This window comes from Copidosoma floridanum, unplaced genomic scaffold (assembly GCF_036245765.1).
Source record: "Copidosoma floridanum isolate Cflo_tuat_1 unplaced genomic scaffold, Cflo_Japanese_pri ptg000030l, whole genome shotgun sequence".
NCBI lineage: Eukaryota > Metazoa > Arthropoda > Insecta > Hymenoptera > Encyrtidae > Copidosoma > Copidosoma floridanum.
Genome location: NW_028321907.1, coordinates 2,666,862 through 2,687,103, shown reverse-complemented (window position 1 = coordinate 2,687,103; position 20,242 = coordinate 2,666,862). Strand labels below are relative to the sequence as shown.

General features: G+C 47.0%; 1 protein-coding gene across 1 annotated transcript in view; it reads left to right on the top strand.

Moving 5' to 3' along the window:
- Positions 1 to 20,242, top strand: part of LOC106641320 (cell adhesion molecule Dscam2) — a 94,453-nt gene that overhangs the window by 49,596 nt on the left and 24,615 nt on the right. Inside the window, exons 3-5 of the mRNA XM_089596154.1 lie at positions 12,348 to 12,668; positions 13,534 to 13,695; positions 18,602 to 18,751. Coding sequence (XP_089452280.1) covers positions 12,348 to 12,668; positions 13,534 to 13,695; positions 18,602 to 18,751 — 633 coding nt within the window. The remainder of the gene's footprint in view (positions 1 to 12,347; positions 12,669 to 13,533; positions 13,696 to 18,601; positions 18,752 to 20,242) is intronic.

The window sequence follows — 20,242 nt, the reverse complement described above, 5'->3', positions numbered from 1 at the left end:
AGGCACGTGCAATATAACGTGTGCACATACATGGAAGTTGGCCTGGAATGTCACGTAATGACGTATAGCCGAGTCGCAAATTGCACCGGGGCACACCAGTTATTTTTTCCGCATTGTCCAAAAAATCGCTGCTTCCACCGTATCGGAATAATAGCTTGCCGCACAAAGTTATGGAGGACCGAAATTAAATGACATACATATATACCGTGCGCACGCGGACAAGTACACATCCAAACAAAGGCCAGCGACGAACAATGAGTGCTCCGCATCGGCGGAATCGAGTATATGTATATGTGTACCGGTGCGTACGACACGAGCTTTTGGAACTTGGGTATGGGAGTATATATCGTGTCATCTCCGTGCACGCAAGGGGAGACAAAGCGAAACAAAGGCCCGCGGGAAGACGCGACAACTGTAGACTTGGCGTAAAGGCAAACGAGGCGATTCGCATCTCTTGGTGCAGCAGGTATACTGTCGGGTTGGCTTCCGAGTTTGACGATAAAAAATCCCTTATATTATTTCTCATCTCTTATTTCCATCGAAGCGCCGGTATATCGGTTGAACCGAATCAAATCAGAGACCAAAGCTCTCCGCGTCTTATTACTATTGTATACCGTTGCGGCATGAGCCGGATCACAGAAACTTCCGCGAGCTTAGCTCTCCCCCGTCTCTACATGGGATTACTGTATTAAAGAGAAAATCAACCCCATAGCCGAGCGGTACAGTAAAACTCGGGCGAGCCGAGAAACCCACAAGTCCGGCATTGATAAGGAAAAGGTGAAGGACAAGGGGATGGAGCACGTGTCTTTCCATCCCCTTGGCGATGGTTGTGCGTCGGGTGTGTGTATACATTAATAAAACCCTCTCCTTCCCATACGTGCTCCTCTCCAAAAGCGCTTGGCAAGCGCTCGCTTTGGCGTGTCGAGAGAGGGAGGGAATATGTGTGTAGCACAAAGAAGAGTGGGTGGGGGAAGAAGAAGAGATCGCACGAGCGATCCGATCAATGGGGGGTTCTTTCACCGGCGCGTCAGTGGAGTGGTATATATCTCCTCTACTTCTCCCTAAGTATCCTTTTCGCGTTGGCTCGGCAAAACGATACACCGTCATAGTATGTACATGTAGGCGTGGGGTGAGTGGTTGCGCGTGACGTGTGCCCCCAGTATCTGGCATTATGCTAATTCAGCGCGTTACTAGGGCCTCTCGCTGGTGCGCCGGATAAGAGCGCCGCACGCGGGAAGATGCAGGGACCGATAAAACGGGCGCGTATGTTTTTGCCTTCACCAAAAATAATTTTGGGTGTATACGTTGCGTGTAGAATTTATTTTTTTTTTTTTTTTTTTTTATATATGAAGGTAGGTTTTCGTCGTCCTGGTTTTTAATACAAAAGATAATGTAATCAGCTTACCTTTGAAACAACACTTTTTTAATCGATAACTAATTTATTTTGATCGGCAGGTGGTTTTTTTTTATTTTGCAGGTTTCATTGTGCCTTTTAATTGGCTTTTCTTAGCTGAAAAAAAAAAAATTAGAGTAGAGAAAAGTTAATTTTTCCACTTTAAATAAAAAAAAAAAAAATTCAATGATTTTTATAATTTACCGTATGTAGTATTGTAGCGACATTATTTTTGTGGAGCCTCTGATTGCACATACACTAGACAGGAGGGCCGATGATGGCCGCTGTATGTATAACGAGTAGTTGTAGCCGTTGAGCGCGATAGTCGTAAAAATTAACTCAAAGCTGTACCTACCACGCAAAATTCCCCTATATATGCACTGCGGCTGTTGTACCGTACAGGGACGCATTTTGGTTTACCGCAGTGCAGCTCCAAGGGGCATTCTGTTTATTCGGCTTTCTCATTTTCAATAAACTCACCTAAAGTACCGCAAAACTTTTCCCTTCGCTAGGTCGACAGTTGCGTTTTTGAAAAGTACAACGTAGAAACAAAAAGAAAACTACTTTGACTACTCGCTCGATCCCCTCTCGCCCTCATTTTGTCTCTTTCGCTTTCCCTCCTCGTCTAACAAACTGTCAGACGCTATAAAGTGCGGTACAGCCCTTCGGTCTCGATAAAAATAAAAAGAAGGTACGTCAAGAGGGAAGAAGAAGAAGCAGCAAAGTCTCTCACAGGAGGCGGAAGTAGTCGACAAAGGGGGGGGGGTGAGAAGAGATAACAATGCAGATACTCCACATCGACGGCCCGTGACCGAAATAACTTTCCTCCTCGGCGCGCGATTTCTTCTCCCCCCTGTACATTACAAAGGGAAGCGGGGGTTCGCCAAGACACCGGCGCACTGGTCTTTTGGAGCTTATGGAGAAAAGTAGAGGCTCGAGCCGCTCTCGAGATTTTCGAGCACAGGGAAAAAAGGCCCCCGGAAGCTCGTGGCTGCTAAATTTAGCTCTTTAGGGTAACGACTCGGTTCGCTCCGTTACAGCCTATGCCGCATGACCCCCTTTTATTTTTTTTCCGTTCTCTCTCCTCTTGGTGTACAACCACGTCACTCTGTCCCTTTTTTCCCGTCCCCAAATTGCTTAGCCTCTTTTTTCCTTCCCTACTGCCTAAGGGTCAGTGAATCCAATAATTGCAAACACCCCCGCTACTGCAAATGCGGCAACGAAATCTTCATATTTCCTCTCTAAACGCGCGTATACCCCGTGTACATAGACATATAGGTATGGATTCACGGCTACAAAAAAGGGGGTGTGAGACCCTGGACACAAATGTGTGCCGAAAAAAAAAGAAAATAAAAGAGTCTTCGTGAGACGGATGAATGAAGGTTGCATGGGAGAAAAGAGCCAAAAGCTTTCTGTACCACCTTTCCCGAGAGAGATACGGCACTGCTGAGGTGAATTTACGAGAGAGCGCGCAATCTCACCGGCGGTGCGGGCGAAAATTAGGGGCTCTACTATATTTGGTCCCTATCCGATTGGTAGGGTCCGGTGTTGGGATGCGCTCGTAGGTTCTAAATTCTTATTTTATTTAGGCAATTGTGGAATAAACATATCGATTTTTCCGGAGTATATCCAACGGGGTGGTGGCTTATCCAATACAGGGTGAAAATTTGAAAAACCCGGAAGGCCTTTGAAACCGGAAATCGCCAAGCTGCACCGGCTGGCCGGCCATATTGAAAAATTTCTCTGCGGGCATTCCCGAGCGAAATCCTCCGGAAGCCGGTGCCACGTGTGTGTATGTGTCCTTTCCACCCCAATATATCTCGCGTGACCGCAAAATTCTCCCCTTCTCCGTACACGTACCCACCCTATAAAATTCCAGCTGACCCATTTTCTCTTCTTTATTTTTTTCCTTCCTTTTCATTAATCCCGAGGTATTCTCCCCCCCCCCCTTGCACGGTCACTCGTCCCCGGGCTCTATTACGTATAGAAAATATTTCCTCGCCCATTCATGGAAACATTGGATTCCTTTCGCCTGTCCCATCGGAAGTCGATCCCCCGACGGGAGAATTTCATCATCATCCAGAGAGCTTTCATCACAAGAAGCCAGTACATCCAAGGGAAAACGATGATACGCGCAGCTGTATGTGTAAATAGAGCCAAGGGAGGGAACAAAAGGTTGCACGGCAAAGGGAAAAAAAAAATGGAGGGTTTATGCCTCGCCCCTCCCGTGGCGGTAAAAGCACCGGTTAATGGCCGTGAATACAGGCAGCCGAGTCTACTCTTTGGCTTCGTTTACCGGAAGTCGGGGCTATGCTGCGCACCGACGCCATAAACTTCGATTAGCGTGAATGAATTTCCTTCCCCCTCCCCGGCGCTGTTAATTCTTCCCCGCGACTCTCTCGGCTTGATTCGTTCGAGTCTCTGTGACTAAGGTACCCCCCATTTACGGCTCTTTTATTTTTTTTCCTCCTCCCAGCGGCGCTCGTTCGTCCGTCGCTCGGTACGCCGATGAATTTAAAGCTCCTCCCTGGCTGCTCATTTAACGAGTGCACAACGCGTACAAAACCCCGAGACTTTTTTGCTATTGTCAAGAGCAAAGGTGCGTATTTTGGGTTTGGGTGATGCGAGCGATGTTAGTTTGGAGATCGGATTGGCGCAAAAAGCAAGAGGGAGGGAGGGGCAACAATGCGAGTGAAGCCCAAGGGCTGTGCGTGTATTCCTTAACAACTTGATGCATTATGCAAAGTTTGTAGTGCGAATAAAAGTTGGTTCGGCGCAGCGCGGGTCCGGCGAAGTTTGGTGCTCTGGAAAATATTCTATTCAATCTTCCGCGCGAAATAAACCTCCCTCGAGCTATTAGGGAGATCTCCGGTGGGGCCCTCTGGCTGTGTTCGGAACTTTGTGTGTATCTTTCGCGCGCATGAATGAATATTAACGGACAGTTATTGGCTTGTTTGATGAAGAACTAAATCAAAATTTTAAAAAAAGGGGTAAATCGCGTTCTAAATTTCATGCGAACTTCTTTGCGATGTTCTTGCGGGCGTGATTGGAGATTTTTAATGAAAAAAGTTTTCTTTGTTTTTCTTTTTCTTTTTCTTTTTTCTCATAATATAGTACCAGGTATAACGTTATCGGAAATATTATTCAATGTGAACGAGTCGATCAATCGTAATTATCATCATTTTGCATACTCGGTAACTTGTGATACTTGACATGCAAACGAAAATTCTCATTCCCAAAGTATCGACGCCACGGTGGAAGAATCATTACGATTTTTATTTTCAAAATAGCACGCAGATTTCTATTGAGATTGAAAAGGATACTATCTCAGTTACAATTTTCTTATACTTTATACAGAGAAGAGCTTACTCCGCAATACGTACTATATACCTTCGTCCAGTACGGAATTCAAAATCGAGAGATAGTCCAGCTTCGCCAACACTCGGCTAATCGATTCAGCTCCGATTTGTCCTCACGTACGCGACGGCATCGTCTAAGCTCAGACACCACGCAAGGACGCTTGCGTATATACCTACGAGCGAGTTATACGATCACCCCTCACCCCCTCCAACCCCTCTCACTAATGCACGAGGGTATTACCAATGTAAATTGTTGGTTAACTAAGTAAACGGTGTCTCAAGATGGTGCAGGTTTGTTCCTTCAATCCCCGACACCTTTGAAGCCCCTGGCGACGACGTCTCGCACGTGTGTGTCACCCTCCAACGTCTAGCTGATTGCCTTGCCTACACACACGCATATGTGTACGTATGCAAGAGCGGACCGGTAAGTTTCCCGAGCACAGGTATACGCGCCCGCGTACATCTTGCATACATTTGGCAGGCAGGGTGGAAGAGATTATGGCCCGCACCTTGTCGACGCATTAATCGAGGAGATTAACTCGGCGAGCAGAGGGATTAGGGGGGGGGGGGGTTGAGGCCCAAGTTACACAAGCTCCGAACTCTCGCGCGTCGGGAAAGAAAGTTTGCCTGTGGAGGAGGAGCAACGGCCCCTCGAAGCAACGGACACCTCTCTCCCCGAGTCCTTATCGGGTGAGCAGGACTTGACTGCTTATAAATTCGTGTGTTCTACTCGATGGACGTTCGAAGCTCTGTATATATATACGTTGCGTGAATATCATAACGTGCGTCCTTTGCAGTATATATTTTTTTTGTTCCTCTATACGAGCTGAACATAAAAGTTACCAATAAATTTGTACCTACGTGTAATTTTTCTATGTTTTTATCAATGTCGTTATTATTCACAGACTATCGAGTGTAATCTCTCGATTGCTTGATTTCTTACTTCCGAAGATTCACTTACTATACACAATCAAAAACATAATTGTTGGAAATAAGATAATGAAAAAAAGCTTGAAAACAAACAATCAAACTTGGCGGTGCACGCGAATAATCATTCTAGCAAAGCGTATATATACTCTTTTTTTCCCAATCACCCGGTGGAACATCCCTCTCTCCGTCACTCTTACTCTACTGCAGCGGTAAAACAAAGTTTCCCTGGGAATGAGAATATATTTTAATCGCGCACTGTCGATTTAAATTAAAGCTCCCTTTACTTGCAAAATTTTGCCATTGCTATCGCAGCGGTGTATGTTCACCGTCGACCCTCCCCCGTTCGGGATTATTACGTATGTGTATTGCCAACAAAAACAGCGACCCACTGATCAACAAGCTTTTGCGATTGAACTGCGAATTGGAAATTTCTAATCAAACGCGAGTTTCAACGAAAAATACCAGAGAAAAAAAAATTAATCAATCAAAGTTAATATTTACGTTTTTGCCACATAGCCGTCCGTATACTACAAACTTAAGATACTCTGAATTGTATTTAAAATAAAAATAAAAACGTTACGATTAAGTGCACTTGACGAACACTTCAATACGTATACGGTAAATGTAAAATATGATGTAATGAAGCATTTAATCGATAACGCAAATAAATAACTTGAATGTGTAAGATTGAAATAAATAACCCAGCAAGCGACATCACTGATAATTCACCCGAAAATAAATAAACCACTCGGTTTAATGACGACAAATAATTGTCTCGGGGGGTGAAAAAACAAAAGTCAAGAGAAAAGTGATATATTCGGGCATTGGATAAATCAGTCAAGCTCAATTCCGGTGCAAGGCATCAAGGAGCTGATTTCACCGAAGCCATGGAACACCGGAGGAAGTCGTCGCAGCTAGAAAGGAGGGGCCACGGAAGGTGGGGTTCAATTTCTTTATTATCAATTCGTCAACGTCATCCCACCGACGCGCTTACGCAACGCAATTCATTGGTGTTGGGTGGCAATTACCGCCCGAGCTCGAAATTTTTATTATACGCCGTCGAGGGCGTTGCGCAATCGTTACACGACATCCTATTTGATTTTGACGCTTGACGGGATAACCACTGCCAATCAATGTTAGGTAACGTAGTTTGGATTTATGTTTGCCCCGACACGACTCGTATTCTCGACAATGTAATTGTATCCCCGATTCTAATTGTGCATACAGAAATACAGTGTTTTCCACAAATAAATATTAGTCCAAAATAAGTCACAGAGCCACGGAAAAGTCCAAAAGAGCCCATAAATTTTCCACTCGTACCGGTGTACTGTCGTCATTACCTATCATCACCGCGAGTCAGAGCCAGCACGTCTTCAATCTACGAAATGGAAACTTTGAACCGGGGATGGAAGGGATGAGTGGGAACAAAAGTTTGTCCTCGAGTGACACACTGATCCATGGACTCCGAGTCATCCCTGCACCTCCAGGGTCAATATTCCTTCCACGGACGGAGAACGAGAGCAGGAATAAAAAAAAAAAGCTCTTTCTTCCTCGCGAAAGAGGCATCGGAGCCCAGCACACTTGAACTCCGTGGGAGCAAAGAGGGAGGATCGATGCCTGCGTCGGCGTCGCACGGGCGCTTGGAATTGTCAGGCGTGCCCCCTTCTCCCCCATTGCAAAGGCACGAGGGGATTAAGCCACGGAGGAATGCGCGCCACCGCCGCTACACCTCCTTTATCTCATCATCCCGCCGCAGCGGCAGCTCAGGCATCTTTTCCACCGCCTCGCGGGACGCGCAGACACCCCCACCCACCCTTGGCTGTGGCGTGCAGTCATTTTCTCCGTTTTGCGATTCGATTCCTCCGATATTGCGGCAACCGAGCGCCGCTAGAATTTTCCATTTGCCGGAATAAGAGAGCGAGGAGGATACCGGCGTCGCGCCCACCAATTGAACGGAGCACTCTGGATTATTCCCATAGTCTTCGAACGCGCCCCGTATTCTCACGAGCCTCTCCAACACCCGCGCTTTTGCTTCCTTCTCCATCTTGCATTTTTCCTCTCCACGTATATAATACATACATGTGTTTTTTTTTTTTATATTATAGTGCTTTACGTCCGGCTCCTTTAATAAGGGCACTAGCACTTTGGAGAAGGAAGGGAAGAGGGATAGGAGGCCTCCCATCACTTGGGAGGGGGGTAGGGGGAAATTAGGCAATTTTTGCTGCGACAAGGTCGCCTAAGCCCTCCTCGAGGAGCATTGCGTGGTGAAAAAGCACGTGTGAGAAATCATAGAGATACTTGCCCGAAAAGTCGCACTGGCCGGGAATCGAACACCACGGTCCCCCCCGCGCGCCAATCCACGAGCTAGCCGACTGAGCCACCGCGCGCTCTCTTAATATATACATGTACGTATATAGGGGAAGATGAAATTAGTTCCGTCTACTTAACCCCGTCGCGATGCGCGTGCCTTTTTCTATCCATTATCGCTAAATGCAGTAAGGGATGTACATACGTGATTGCTAATTACACGGGGACCGAGTGGGGGGAAGAACAAAAAAACACGCGACGATAGAGACAGTGGGTGGGAAAAATTGATTATCGAAAATCGATGGTACGGCCGGGGCCATGTGGGTCAGCTCGCGCATAACAAACGAGCCACACTGGCTCTGGGCCGCAATCCAACGCAACTCGAATAATCATTCGAGATTTCAAAGCCACCCCTGTACCGTACCGCTGTTCTCTAATACATGTATACTATACGCGTGTGCCCTGGCCGTGTAATCGAGTTTACGGAATTGTACGTTCGCTCGATTAATTGCCTCGATTCGACAGCACCCCCCCCCCACCGTACGGTAGCTACTTTCGTTTGCACGTAATCCCGCGAATTTTCAATCAACCCGGGCATTCACAAAATTCACCTGCGTTTGTACGTGCCGTGGAAACCTCCCGTAGCATATTATACATCATGCAATACATTTTGCCGTTTGGATGCGCGACAAAATTAATAGTTTCTCCTCGGCATTGAGCTTAGTTTCTCAAAGTTCAACCCGGGGAGGCTGCGTTCGCGTGACAAATGGTACGGTTGACTTGTTCCAAAATGCGGCTTACAGCCTCCTGTTGTCGTTGTCGCTGTTGCTTATTGTATAGCGTTGAGACGATTAATTTGGTGCACGGGCTAAAGTTGCCAATCGCTTGTTTGTCATGGAGTTGTTTGGAGAAATTCGTTATCTGGAATTAAAAAAAAAAAAAAAAGGCTCCGTCTTATTATGTATTGGAGAACGGTACTATTGGGAGTCTTTGGCCAAATTACTTCTTCCAATATAGTAAGACAACATGATCGAGTACCTCAAAGATTTGATTCGAGAGTGTAAACATTTACCCAATTACATTGTACCCAATACGGATCCTCAGCAAAGTATTACATCCTAATCTAATCTAATCTCGTTGGTCAAACATGAAACTGGGAGGGCCGAAGCAAAACAAGTAGTAAAAGCACAGTTTGGTCAGCCCCACGCTTCAACCCTCCAACGGACGGGCCCTCGGTCGGTCAGTCGGCCACGTAGTCTTATCTAATTCATAACTCGGATCACAACAAGGGCTCGTCCGGCCAGTATGTGCCTACACCCTGTCCGAAGGAAACGGCGTACCTCGCCCCATAGTTGCACCGACAACAATGCTACACGCGTCAAGCTCCATTACCAACCCACAGCTCTCTCTACTGTACGATACACATCTCGGCCAGGGAGTCTGTGTGCCGCGTTATCTGCACAGATATACACCGCGTCCAGCTCGCTGTACGTCACACAAGGTGGGGGGGGGTGGAGCCAGCGCGCGTGACGACGGGCTCAAAGACGTTTCCTCCTGTTCGTGTAAACGCACGAACATACACGGCCAAGGGACCAGGGAGCCTGATTAATTACGGGCCAGAGTTCCTCCTCCCTGGGCTTTATGGTATTCCTCCGCGTCCGGTAGGGTCCTAATGTTGAAAGACCCCCTCTAGCCGGTAGGTAATACGTAGGTGTACGACTCGGGCATTGTTCGAAAGACGAGCAAGAAGGCCGGCTCTCTCTCTCTCTGTGTGTATATTATACCTGTGACAACTTACTGCAGGGCTCTGTTCTCGCAGCTGTTGCCCCGAGAGCGCCTTTCCTCCTCCCTCCAGAGGACCCTGTCCTGTGGGTACGCGTCTCTTGCTCGCTGTACCCCCTGGAGAGCACACGGACACGTAGCTGCAACGGAGAAGGATGAGCTTGTTTGTTTGTTTGTTTTTTTTTATACCCCGCGCGACTTTTTGCTCCTCAGGTGGGGTATACAAAAACAGCTCGTTCGACGCGATACGGATTTTATTAGGGCGCACACTCGGCCGGTTTACCTCTCCCCGGGGCTCATTGTCGTTTCTGCACAACTTCGTATCTCGGCGCTGGAGAAGTTTAGATGTGTGTTTATACGATGCCCGCAGCGACTGGGCTCGTTTGAGGTGGGAAGGTTGCGGATGTTTCGTTCCTTTCTCTCTTGGCGTAAAATATTGATTTATCACAGGAACTATAATGCACCAGTCCGTCGTTCGCAAAACGCGCGATATGCGGATTGAAAAAAATTAAGTGGTACGTGAAAGACAAGCCAAAAGTTAATTACGCCCCAAAAAAGATTATCAGCTTTTTCGGAGTGACATGTACGAGAGAAAAAAAAAATGCGGGGTATTTGCGTGGCGGGCATTGTCGGCTGAAAATAAAAGCATAAAGGACTCACGAGAGCGCGCGGATGGAAAATCACCGTCATCGTTATCCGCCGGCCCGTAGGTTTTATATTATACGCTGTAGCAAGCGAGGCGGTAATCTCTCTCGAAATGAAAAACACAAAAATCACGGGGGCGCACTCGAATCCCCCTTGGTGCTCGACATACAGCGAAATGATAAATTTTTACACGTGACAAATTCAATTGATATACAACACTGTAAGCTCAACAAATAACATGTAGGGGATGAGGGGGTGAAAGGGGCACGATGCAACGTTTGATGTAAACGAGGGATACGCGAGGGAATGGTACCGAAAAACCACAGCTGGTGCGAGGGTTTTCTTATCCACCCCCAGCCGCGTGTCCCGCGCGCTCATGCATTATGCACCGGCTTATTTTCCTTCCCTGAGAGCCGGAAGCGAAGGATGGCTTCCCCGCTCGTGGGTGATTTTTCATCGTCGGACCGGCTCGTGCTCGCGATGCGCGATGGACGCGCGCTCTTTTCTCGGGCATTTTCTTCGGCTTTGCATGAGGGATGAATCGGGATGACGCGGCGTTGGGGGAAAAATGGACTCTGCGTACGTAAAGTGCTCTCGGACGAGCGAGTTTGCCGGGAATTGCCATTTGGAAGTGAAAATTTCCACCCCTCGGCTAAACTCAAGGTTTGTTTGTTTGGTTTTTTTTTTTTTTCCACGAGCACTGTATAATATAAACAAAGGAAAAGTACAGTAAGGAGCTTTATCCCCCCCCCCCAACGAAATGCGATTAAAAGTTTGATATATTCAAGTGAGGCTACAGTGACAGCCTCTGTAATAGAAACAGCTATACACTCGTTGGGGTAAACAAATACTTTCCATGTAAATACAGCGCGGCGGAAAAGGTAAACTTTGACCGCTTCGGCTCTCCCATCCCACGGCCTCCGATAAGAGGATTAAATTTTTTCCCACCTTCTGGCTACATTTGCGTATTCCCCCTCGTGGGGGAGAACAAGTGTATGCTAATACAATTCGCGGTATCCGCAAAAATAAACGCACGTACAGTTGGTACAACTGCACGTGTTCGCGCTAAATAATGTCGAAAACATATGCCCCGCGAGATTACTCGGAGACTTTGGAACCCCCCGGTGTGGAATCGTTAATTCGACTCCACCGAAAAATCTCAAAGATCGCGATCATTCGACCTGGAGTCCCGCTAATCAGACGCTTCCTCCTTGCGATACGTTTGCCGTCCACCGCAAACTATACCCGCTGAGCCCCCCTCGGTCGCTGACTTTATTTTCATTTTACGGGGCACGAAGCTCGAGCGGTGCTCACAAATTCCTCCCTTTGCCTCCATCCGCGCGGGCACAACTGCCCTTTATTGCCCCCCTCCCTCCGGTTGTGCGTGTATACCACGCAAAAGCACCCTCGAGCGATAAAACCGAGGAGTCCAGCTGACGCAACGAAAGGTGGGGCTCGTACACACCAGCTCCCGTTCCCCGTAAAACCACAAATGCGATTCCACCCACTACGGTGCACGCATATATACATACATACCCGAGAGAGCAAACGCCGCAGACAGATAGCGGAAATGAAGCTCGAGATGAGGCTCTATACCGTTGTATGAATATGTACCCCGAGGTGGGAGGATTTGAATAATCCCGCGAATCGATGTCGGCGCCACTCTCTCTCTCTGGAGTGGAGGGGGGATAACTTTTTCACGACTGCGATTCGAGGCCCGTAGAGCGCAACCCGTATACCCGAATGCTAACGAGGCTCTTTAATCGCTCTCGCGGTGATCGGAGCCTTTTTTTCCCCCACGATCGCCGTTTCGAGCTGTGGGATTCCAGTACCACACACGGTGGATGTTATCCGTGGTGATGAAAAATTCTGGAATGATAATGATGACGAAAGTTAAGCGTGAGGGTGTTAATTGTTGTTATCTGTTTAAGGACGAGGAGTGGTGCTGGACAGCCAGGGTCCGGTGTTGGTGTCGGAGCCGCGCAACTCGGTCGAGTTCTCGAACGACACGGGGGCGATGGTCCACTGCTCGGCGAACGGGAGCCCAATGCCAAGGGTCGACTGGCTCATGGGTGACGGCTCGCCCGTACATCCGATTCCCAACATACGGGAGATGCTCGTCAACGGGTCCATGTACTTTTTGCCCTTTGGCGCCGAGAGTTATCGCCACGACGTGCACTCGGCGGTGTACAGGTGCCAGGCGTCAAACAGCGTTGGTCGAGTACTGGGCCGAGAGGTGTCAGTCAAGGCAGGTCAGTCGGATACTTTGGTTTTTTTTTTTTTTTTTTTTTTTTTTTTTTTTTTTTTTTTTTTTTTTTTTTAATACAAAACAAAAAATATATCATGCACACCCCAAATCCGAAAACAATTGGATGTGCCAACCGTTGCTTGGTTACGCGCTTCCAGTGGAATGGAAAGGGATTTCTCGACAGTGGCATTATGTATCTATGGGTAGGGCTCGGGTATGAACGGAATGGAATTTTAACCAAAAAGCCGCGGAAGGTAAGACGAATGATGTCAGTGACGTTGCCCATCGCCGTCGAGTCTACATACGTATACACATAAATTATATAATGGAGGAAGAGAGGTTTTGTAATACAAGTGACTTCACATGAACTTACGGTGATAAAAAACATGAAATAAAATACATTAGGAAAACTAAAAAAGATTAAAAACAATAAATTATCATGTTCGATTGATTTCCCTTTTTTCTTCTATTACCGATGCTTGGATGTAACGAAAAAACTTGAAACAAACGTATAATTGATTCGCGATGGCATTAAAGCTCAAACCGATTGCAGAATTTTGGATTCTAGTAGTAAAATCCGTTTGTGGTCAGACAGTATCATCAGAATAACAAAATGTAAGAATCCCTTGCGAAATGACCTGAGAAAACATGCCACTCTCAAAAATGTAGTATATTAATAAAGTAACGTGAGTAAAATGAGCAAAATTTTAAATTAAATTGCTTCCGGTAATTTTTCGCGCGACCCACACATTTTTCATAAAACATACAGAATAGAGCCCCGCACAACCAGTAATGTCCACATCTAATCAACATTTTCCAAGCGTCAGATTTCAAGATGAAAAATAATGAAAAATTTGTACATGCCACAGTGGTCCGACAAAAGTACGAGGTCCAGGTGCGCGACGCTTACGTACTGTCGGGCAACGCTGGCGTCCTCAGATGCGAGATACCAGCCTTCGTCAAGGAGTACGTGTCGGTCACCTCCTGGGTCCAGGACTCTGCCTACAACATATATCCCACACCAGACAGCGGTAAGTCCACACACACACGCGCGTGTACAGATATACAACTACTTTACACGCCCCCGCATATACTTGTATCCGCTGTAACAAAGCTTTTCATTAACTATGCGTCTGACGCGTCCGCGTTAAACAAGAGAGCTGCTGCTCCGGGGCCACCGAGACGTGGAATATTAAGTTTGGAAGTGCACTCGCGTCCTCTCCTGTGTGTGTGTGGGGGGGGGTGGAGTAAAGCGTGGTTCCGACAACTCGAAAGTTACGAGAGGAAGGGATGCTCCCGGGAGGGAAAGACACCGCAGCAGCGCAGCTGGGAATAGAGAGAAGAGCAGTGTGTGCACCATTACCAGGGTGTAACTGTCGGTTCGTGGAGCCGTCTTTGCGTCATGTACGAGGAGAGGCCTCGCGCGGTGGGAGCCATACCGCGAATCAACAAAAACTTACACCCCAACGGAGTGCTGCGTTTCTCTCTTTTACGGCTTCGTCCGCCACAAACGCGAATTCGTCTCTGTTCTCTCGCGCAGGTATAGTTTTACGTCGCTCTCGATGTATCCACCCCCCTTCCCCCTGCGTATGTCTGTTTGTCTGTCGAGTGCACCCGCGCCCGATCAATCATTCACGAGCTGCTGCTGCGACTGTACACGATCGTCACTTTTTGGAAAATCACTCGGTACTCGCTATACGGCTGGATGCGATTTGTGCAACCTCTTTCACGCTGCTGTACATTGGATATCGCGGTGGGAGCGACCTTTTTTTCGAGAGTGAAAATATGGGAAACGGGGTCGGTTACAGTTAACCACGACAACCGTACCTTCTGTGAAAAAAAAAAAGAGAGAGAGAAAATGAGACAACTACGAGCTTCCGGGATAAGATGATCCGTACAAATTTGCGATCTCGCGTGCCCGAGGCTTGAATAATGCACGAGGTTGGGAAGCCTTTGCTTTTAATTTTTAACGATATACCGATGGAAAAAAAAACTCGCTTACGCGGCGCGCGCGTGTTTGGCATAAACGTGCGATAGGCGAGGGAGGTGGGGTATTTTCTTTTCCACCCCCTAGTGGAGCTCGTTGTTTTTTTGATGAAAATTAAAAATTCATCCTCGAAAATAAAATGCAAATGCGAGTCTGCTCCCTTCTTTTATTTCCCCCCTTCCCCCTTTTTGTTTACAGTCGATGGAAAAAGCGCTGAGCGAGGCGGCGGAAAAATCTGGGGTATCCGTACCCTCACTTTGCCCATGAGAGCACACGGACAATAGGGTTGATGGTGGTGGAGGAGCAAGAGACGCGACGATCGGATGTAATACCGCGAAAACCGCCGCGACAGCGATATCGCCTCGACAATTAGATTTCTTGTCCGCGGAGCTGAGCAGTTGCTTTCTCTGCTGTCGCGTGTGCTTCTGGCGTTACCTCGGGTCCACCATTTACTGTAAAAATCTGGATTTTTCATTTATTAAATGAGAAAACCTCTTTAAGCGTGTTCAAGAAAGAAAAGATCACTTTGTGGAAAGTGCTCGCGGAAAAGCAACAAGAGCTACCTTTGAACTTGGGAGGAAATATTTTTTACTCAAAAGGGAAACCATACGAATTGTAATAAGCAACTTTTAGCGACATAGGAGAGGTAAGGTTTTAAAAATCAAAAAGATGCTGACAAAAGATCGAAATCCACGTGCGTACATGTATCAGAGACAATTATGTAAATGTACAATGTCACGATGAAGATCCATGCAGTATACTGTTACTTGTTATTCCACGCGGATACTTTTTACCTCGCTCGGCGGATTTTCTTTCTCCGTCTCCAGCTGTGCCGTTTTCTCTCGGTCCTTTTGTCGAGCGATAAAAGCGGAAGTGAAAAAAAAAAAAAAAAAAGCCCAGAGAGACGGCACCCGTGATTTGCGGGCGCTCAAGTGCGCCATTGAAATTGTTTAAAAGCTCGTTCGTTATTCGGCGCTTTTTTTTCCCTAACCGCGCCAGCAATGTTTCTCCGTTTGCGACCCCCCCGCCCGCACCGCCAGTCTACTCCCTTCGTCTCCTAAGTAGAGTAAATGTCTCTGGAGCGCACCTTTGTGCCGCTGTTTTTCACAAACAACTTTTTAATCATTATTCATGGATACAGACTACGAGCTGCGGTAGTTTTTTTGTTTTTTTTTCGTCATTCGAGAGACAATACACTCATAATTCACGAGTTTGTAATTACTTTGCGGGTGCAAACGATTTGTTCCTTCAGCGAGAGACTGTTTGCATAAACAACGTGATAATTGAGTAAAGAAAAAAAAAAAAAAAAGATCTCTAATGCAAATCGTTTGTCGAACAGTCAAACACAAAAATACTCTCTCTCTCTCTTTCGAGATCGTAAACTCCCCGGCCAAAGAAGCCGCGGGTGGAAAAAAGAGGTGTACACACGTCCGGAATCTGTTGCGCCTGCCGGTACACACTCGGAGATTTCCGGTCTCGCGCGTCTTCTCTCTTTCCCACGCCCCCCCGCTGGGTTACACTCCCGCGTCGTGCCGAAAAGATTGAGAGCCCGTCGAAGAAAAGGAGAAAAACGAGAGGGTGAAGGAAAAAGTTTTTTAAAAGACACACAAAGAGAGAGAGAAAGAGGGAGCTATTTTCCATAGCGGGGGGGGCGACGAGCTGGATGAATTTATTACGTAATAACTCCCGCATTCCTGCATAAATCATAGTGATTTGCTACTACCCGCGCGTGCCCGACGTAATATGCATCCCCTTCGTGGGGAGCTATACAACTGGCGAGAGAGAGAGAGAGAGAGAAAGTGGGATCAAAGTTTCCGATGCTCGCTCGTGCTCTTTCTCCAAGTAATTTCAGCTTTCTAACGAGTTCGTCGCATCTGTCTGTGTACAATACGTGTATCTACATGTACGCACCGCTGCTCGAAAATCCCAGTCCACCGATGTATCTCGCAGCGATGTTAATAATTTTCTTGCACTGCATCATTGGTTGATTACGATGATTTGGATTCTTTTTTTTTCATCTATGTGAGTTCTACATGCAAATTCCGGGAACACGCTACCGTTTTTTTTTTTTTTCTTTCTGTACGTTTTTTTACAGAATATTTGCCGCTTAATCTGTTGAAGTCACTGCGATACGCGCTCAAAAGAATTTCAGAATCTGTACAACAAATGTTTTTTCATCGAAAGCTCTGGATTTTTGGTAAACACGGTACCAGCGAAAAAGGGCAAAATCGTTTGCATATTTCACGCGCGCATATTTGCCAACGTGAAAAATTAATATCCCGTGGCGGGAAAATTCCATTATTTTTACACGGGCGATTCGATAAAGTTCGCAAACGCGGAAAAAGCGAGATTTCGCGGAGTACGCGGGAAATATTTTTTAGAGCAAACGCCAAAAAACACGCACCCAGCCTCGCGCACACACACAGAGTCCGGCGAAACAAACAAGCGAACGAAAAAAAGAGAGGTGCACTTTTAATTTTCCGCTTCTCCGGGTATGCGCGCAAATGTACCCGGCCGAGAATTAAACACCAAACACGCCCCCCCCCCCCCCCCCCGTTTTTCTCCCAATCAAGGTAACGCCGGCTCATCGACGAGCAAAAATACACGCGGAACTGCAAAAACGCGCTGCCCATCGTAATCTGCACCAACTCCCTCCAATAGAGCTAATGGAGTAATAATACCGCGTGGAAAAAGAGAGGGATGGATAGAAAAAAACGCCCACGCGTGGGTATATTTGCGCGCTCGTTTATCTCGTTCGTGCCTCGGGCTATGGCTCCGCCATTTAGAGATTGCGAGGCAGAAATAATTCGGCACGAATCTATCGAGCGTGTAAATAAGGTCCGTCGCTTGGTCACGGCTTACGAATGATATTTTCCAAACGAGCCTGCCGCAAGTGACTTTTTTTTTCTCCAACGTTCATTCGTCAATCCCGGCGCAAATTAAAAAATACGAGACAAAAGCTTACATTTCGGTCTCTCTCGCGGGGGAGGCGCATAAAAAAGGCCATTGTTTACCCGCGGAGTCACCGTCGCCGGGGTGGAGCTGATATTTCTCGCTCATCCTCTCGACCCTGGCGATGAATCGACTTTTAAGGACCCCCGTGGTCCACTTTGGAGAATTGATCGTCCCATTATTCCCCGAGCACTTGTGCCTGTCGATCAATGCCCTCCTCCTCCTGCAAATCTCTTTCTCATCCGAGCGTTTTTTGCCCTCTCCTCTCTAGTCATGACTCATTCCGCGACACACGCGCCCGTTTATCCAACCACGGGGATTTGCATGTAAAAAGCGGGACAATCGAGAGAAAGGACTTTCAGCATGTGGGTTGGTAGCTACCGTGTGACCCAAAGGGGCACAATGGAAAAATACCGGGGTGTAACTCATACACGCCTTTACGGGGGATTAGGGCGTAATATAACCCGGAAGATCGCGAATTTTAATCAAACGCGATGCCCTCATTTTTCATTAAAAAAAAAAAAAAAAACTACTCTGCTAAACGAGCGCGCTTTTAAAGCTCACCCGTTTTTCATCTTTGACTTTGTTGCACCGGTTTTTCACGACTCGGCTGTCGTTGAGGTTTTAAAATCATTTCCGTTTGACGAGAGTCGGACTTTGTTTCCAGCTCGTGCGCCCGTACTTTGAATTGTAGGAATCGCTAAAACGACGAAACAGAGAAAATAAAATCATATGCTCCTAGTTTGATCTCAAATAGTAAAAGTTTCGCAATCAGAGAAACTCTAATTATATTGTGCATACCGATTGCTCATTGTTGAACTCACGACCCAGCCCAAGCCTGTAGTTGGGGCTTTGTTACGCATCAGGAGGCTATTGCACGTAAACTATGCAAATTATGAAAGTTTTCATGAAATACTTATTAGCACAAAAAGCCTAAATATACTCGAAAGCGTTGAACAATCAATGGCATGAAATAATGACCTTGTGTTGTGTTCCAGATGGCAAGTACCACATGCTACCGACTGGCGAGCTCCTCGTGTTCAGCGTAACTTCGGCCGACGCTCACGCCAGCTACCGTTGCCGCACCGTCCACCACGTAACCGGCAGCACAGTCGAAAGTTCCTCCTACGCTCATCTAGTCGTTACTGGTACGTCTCTCCCCCTCTGTATTTACCGTATGCTATACAAGCAACTCTCCCCGTGTAATATCCCATCGTCATCCTCTGTCCCGTCAAACTCTAAACTCCCTCCAACGTGCGTATACGTATAGTTTGAGTTGAGAATCGATCGAGAGCCCACGAATAGAAGCTGGGGGGGGGGGCTCCTCCCTGTGAATATCGTTTCGGCTACTTGATTAGTACCGCGTGTATACGCGCACGGGGATACCCGGCTAATTGAGACGCCCAGGGTCGAGAGCTTTCAAAGGAGGTGGACAGCCTCTGTTTATTCATCGCTGGACAATGCGTCCAAGAATTCAGGGGCTGGTCATACATGCACACGCAAGTGCGGTAAAAGCAGTCCCCCTTTGATGCTTTAAAAACGAGCCTTTTTTCATTCTTTATCCACACTCCTTTCGTACATCCTCTTTTTTTTTCTCATTTGATTTTGTTCAGAGACGGCACAATGACTCGCTTTGAATTGACGAAGCACGAGGCAACGGATACAAAAATAACAACAACCGGGCGATTCTACAGCCCCGGCAAAAACGTCGCAACAACTTCAAACGCAATTACACGAGCTCCGCGTCGGCTCGACTGTGTATCCCCGAAGGAAACGCGTTTAACCGCGTTACAAGTCGAATCGTGGGAACGAACAGTGCGCGCGTGGTATTATGTCAGCTAGTAAAATAATTAACCGCAACGTAGCGCAAAATGAAATTCAGCGTTTCCGTTTCGCGGATCACAGCGTATCACGGGCTTTTGACTCCAGCCCCTCCGGTGCGTGTACACAGATACGTGCGCGCAGCTGAAAATCAAGACAAATATACAGCGTTCCCGGCTGTATGAAGTAACGCGCGAGGCAACAGCTGCGGGGAAACTAATTTAATACGCGAGTCGAATAGCTGCCGCCGCGACGGCTAATCAAACAAAGTTCCCCCCACCTGGAAAATGTGGGTGATTTTCAGCGACGCGCGCGTACGTGCGAATGATTATTACGTCCCGGGCTAAGTGTGCTGTCATTGTGTCGTGCGTTGGAGACGTCGCCGACTGCGCCTGCTTTCGTGACTGTCCTATTACGACTTTCACGCTATATTTGGAGTAGAATGCGTTAATTTCCAACTTCACGAAGGCTAAAACCTTCTTTTTTTTTTCCCCTACTTTTTCAACGGCTTTCCAAAGTAAGTAGTGGTACGAGCGTTTGGTCAGACGTAGGTGTTTATCTGAAAACTCGCGATGAATATCAGGCTGAAAGTTATTAATGGCTCGAATAAAAGACTTAAAAGAGTATACGTTGATGCTGTGCAAGCTCGAGGTGGTAAATATCGGCCCAAGACATCGCAGTAAAAATTTCAGTGAAAATATCAACGTATGGTCAGACGTCCGTCCCGTGTGAATGTTTAAGTGAGAATTGCTGTTGGGTTTAAAAATAACTAAAATTAAATAAGATATTTTTGTAGGATAATACTTTTGAGTGGTAAT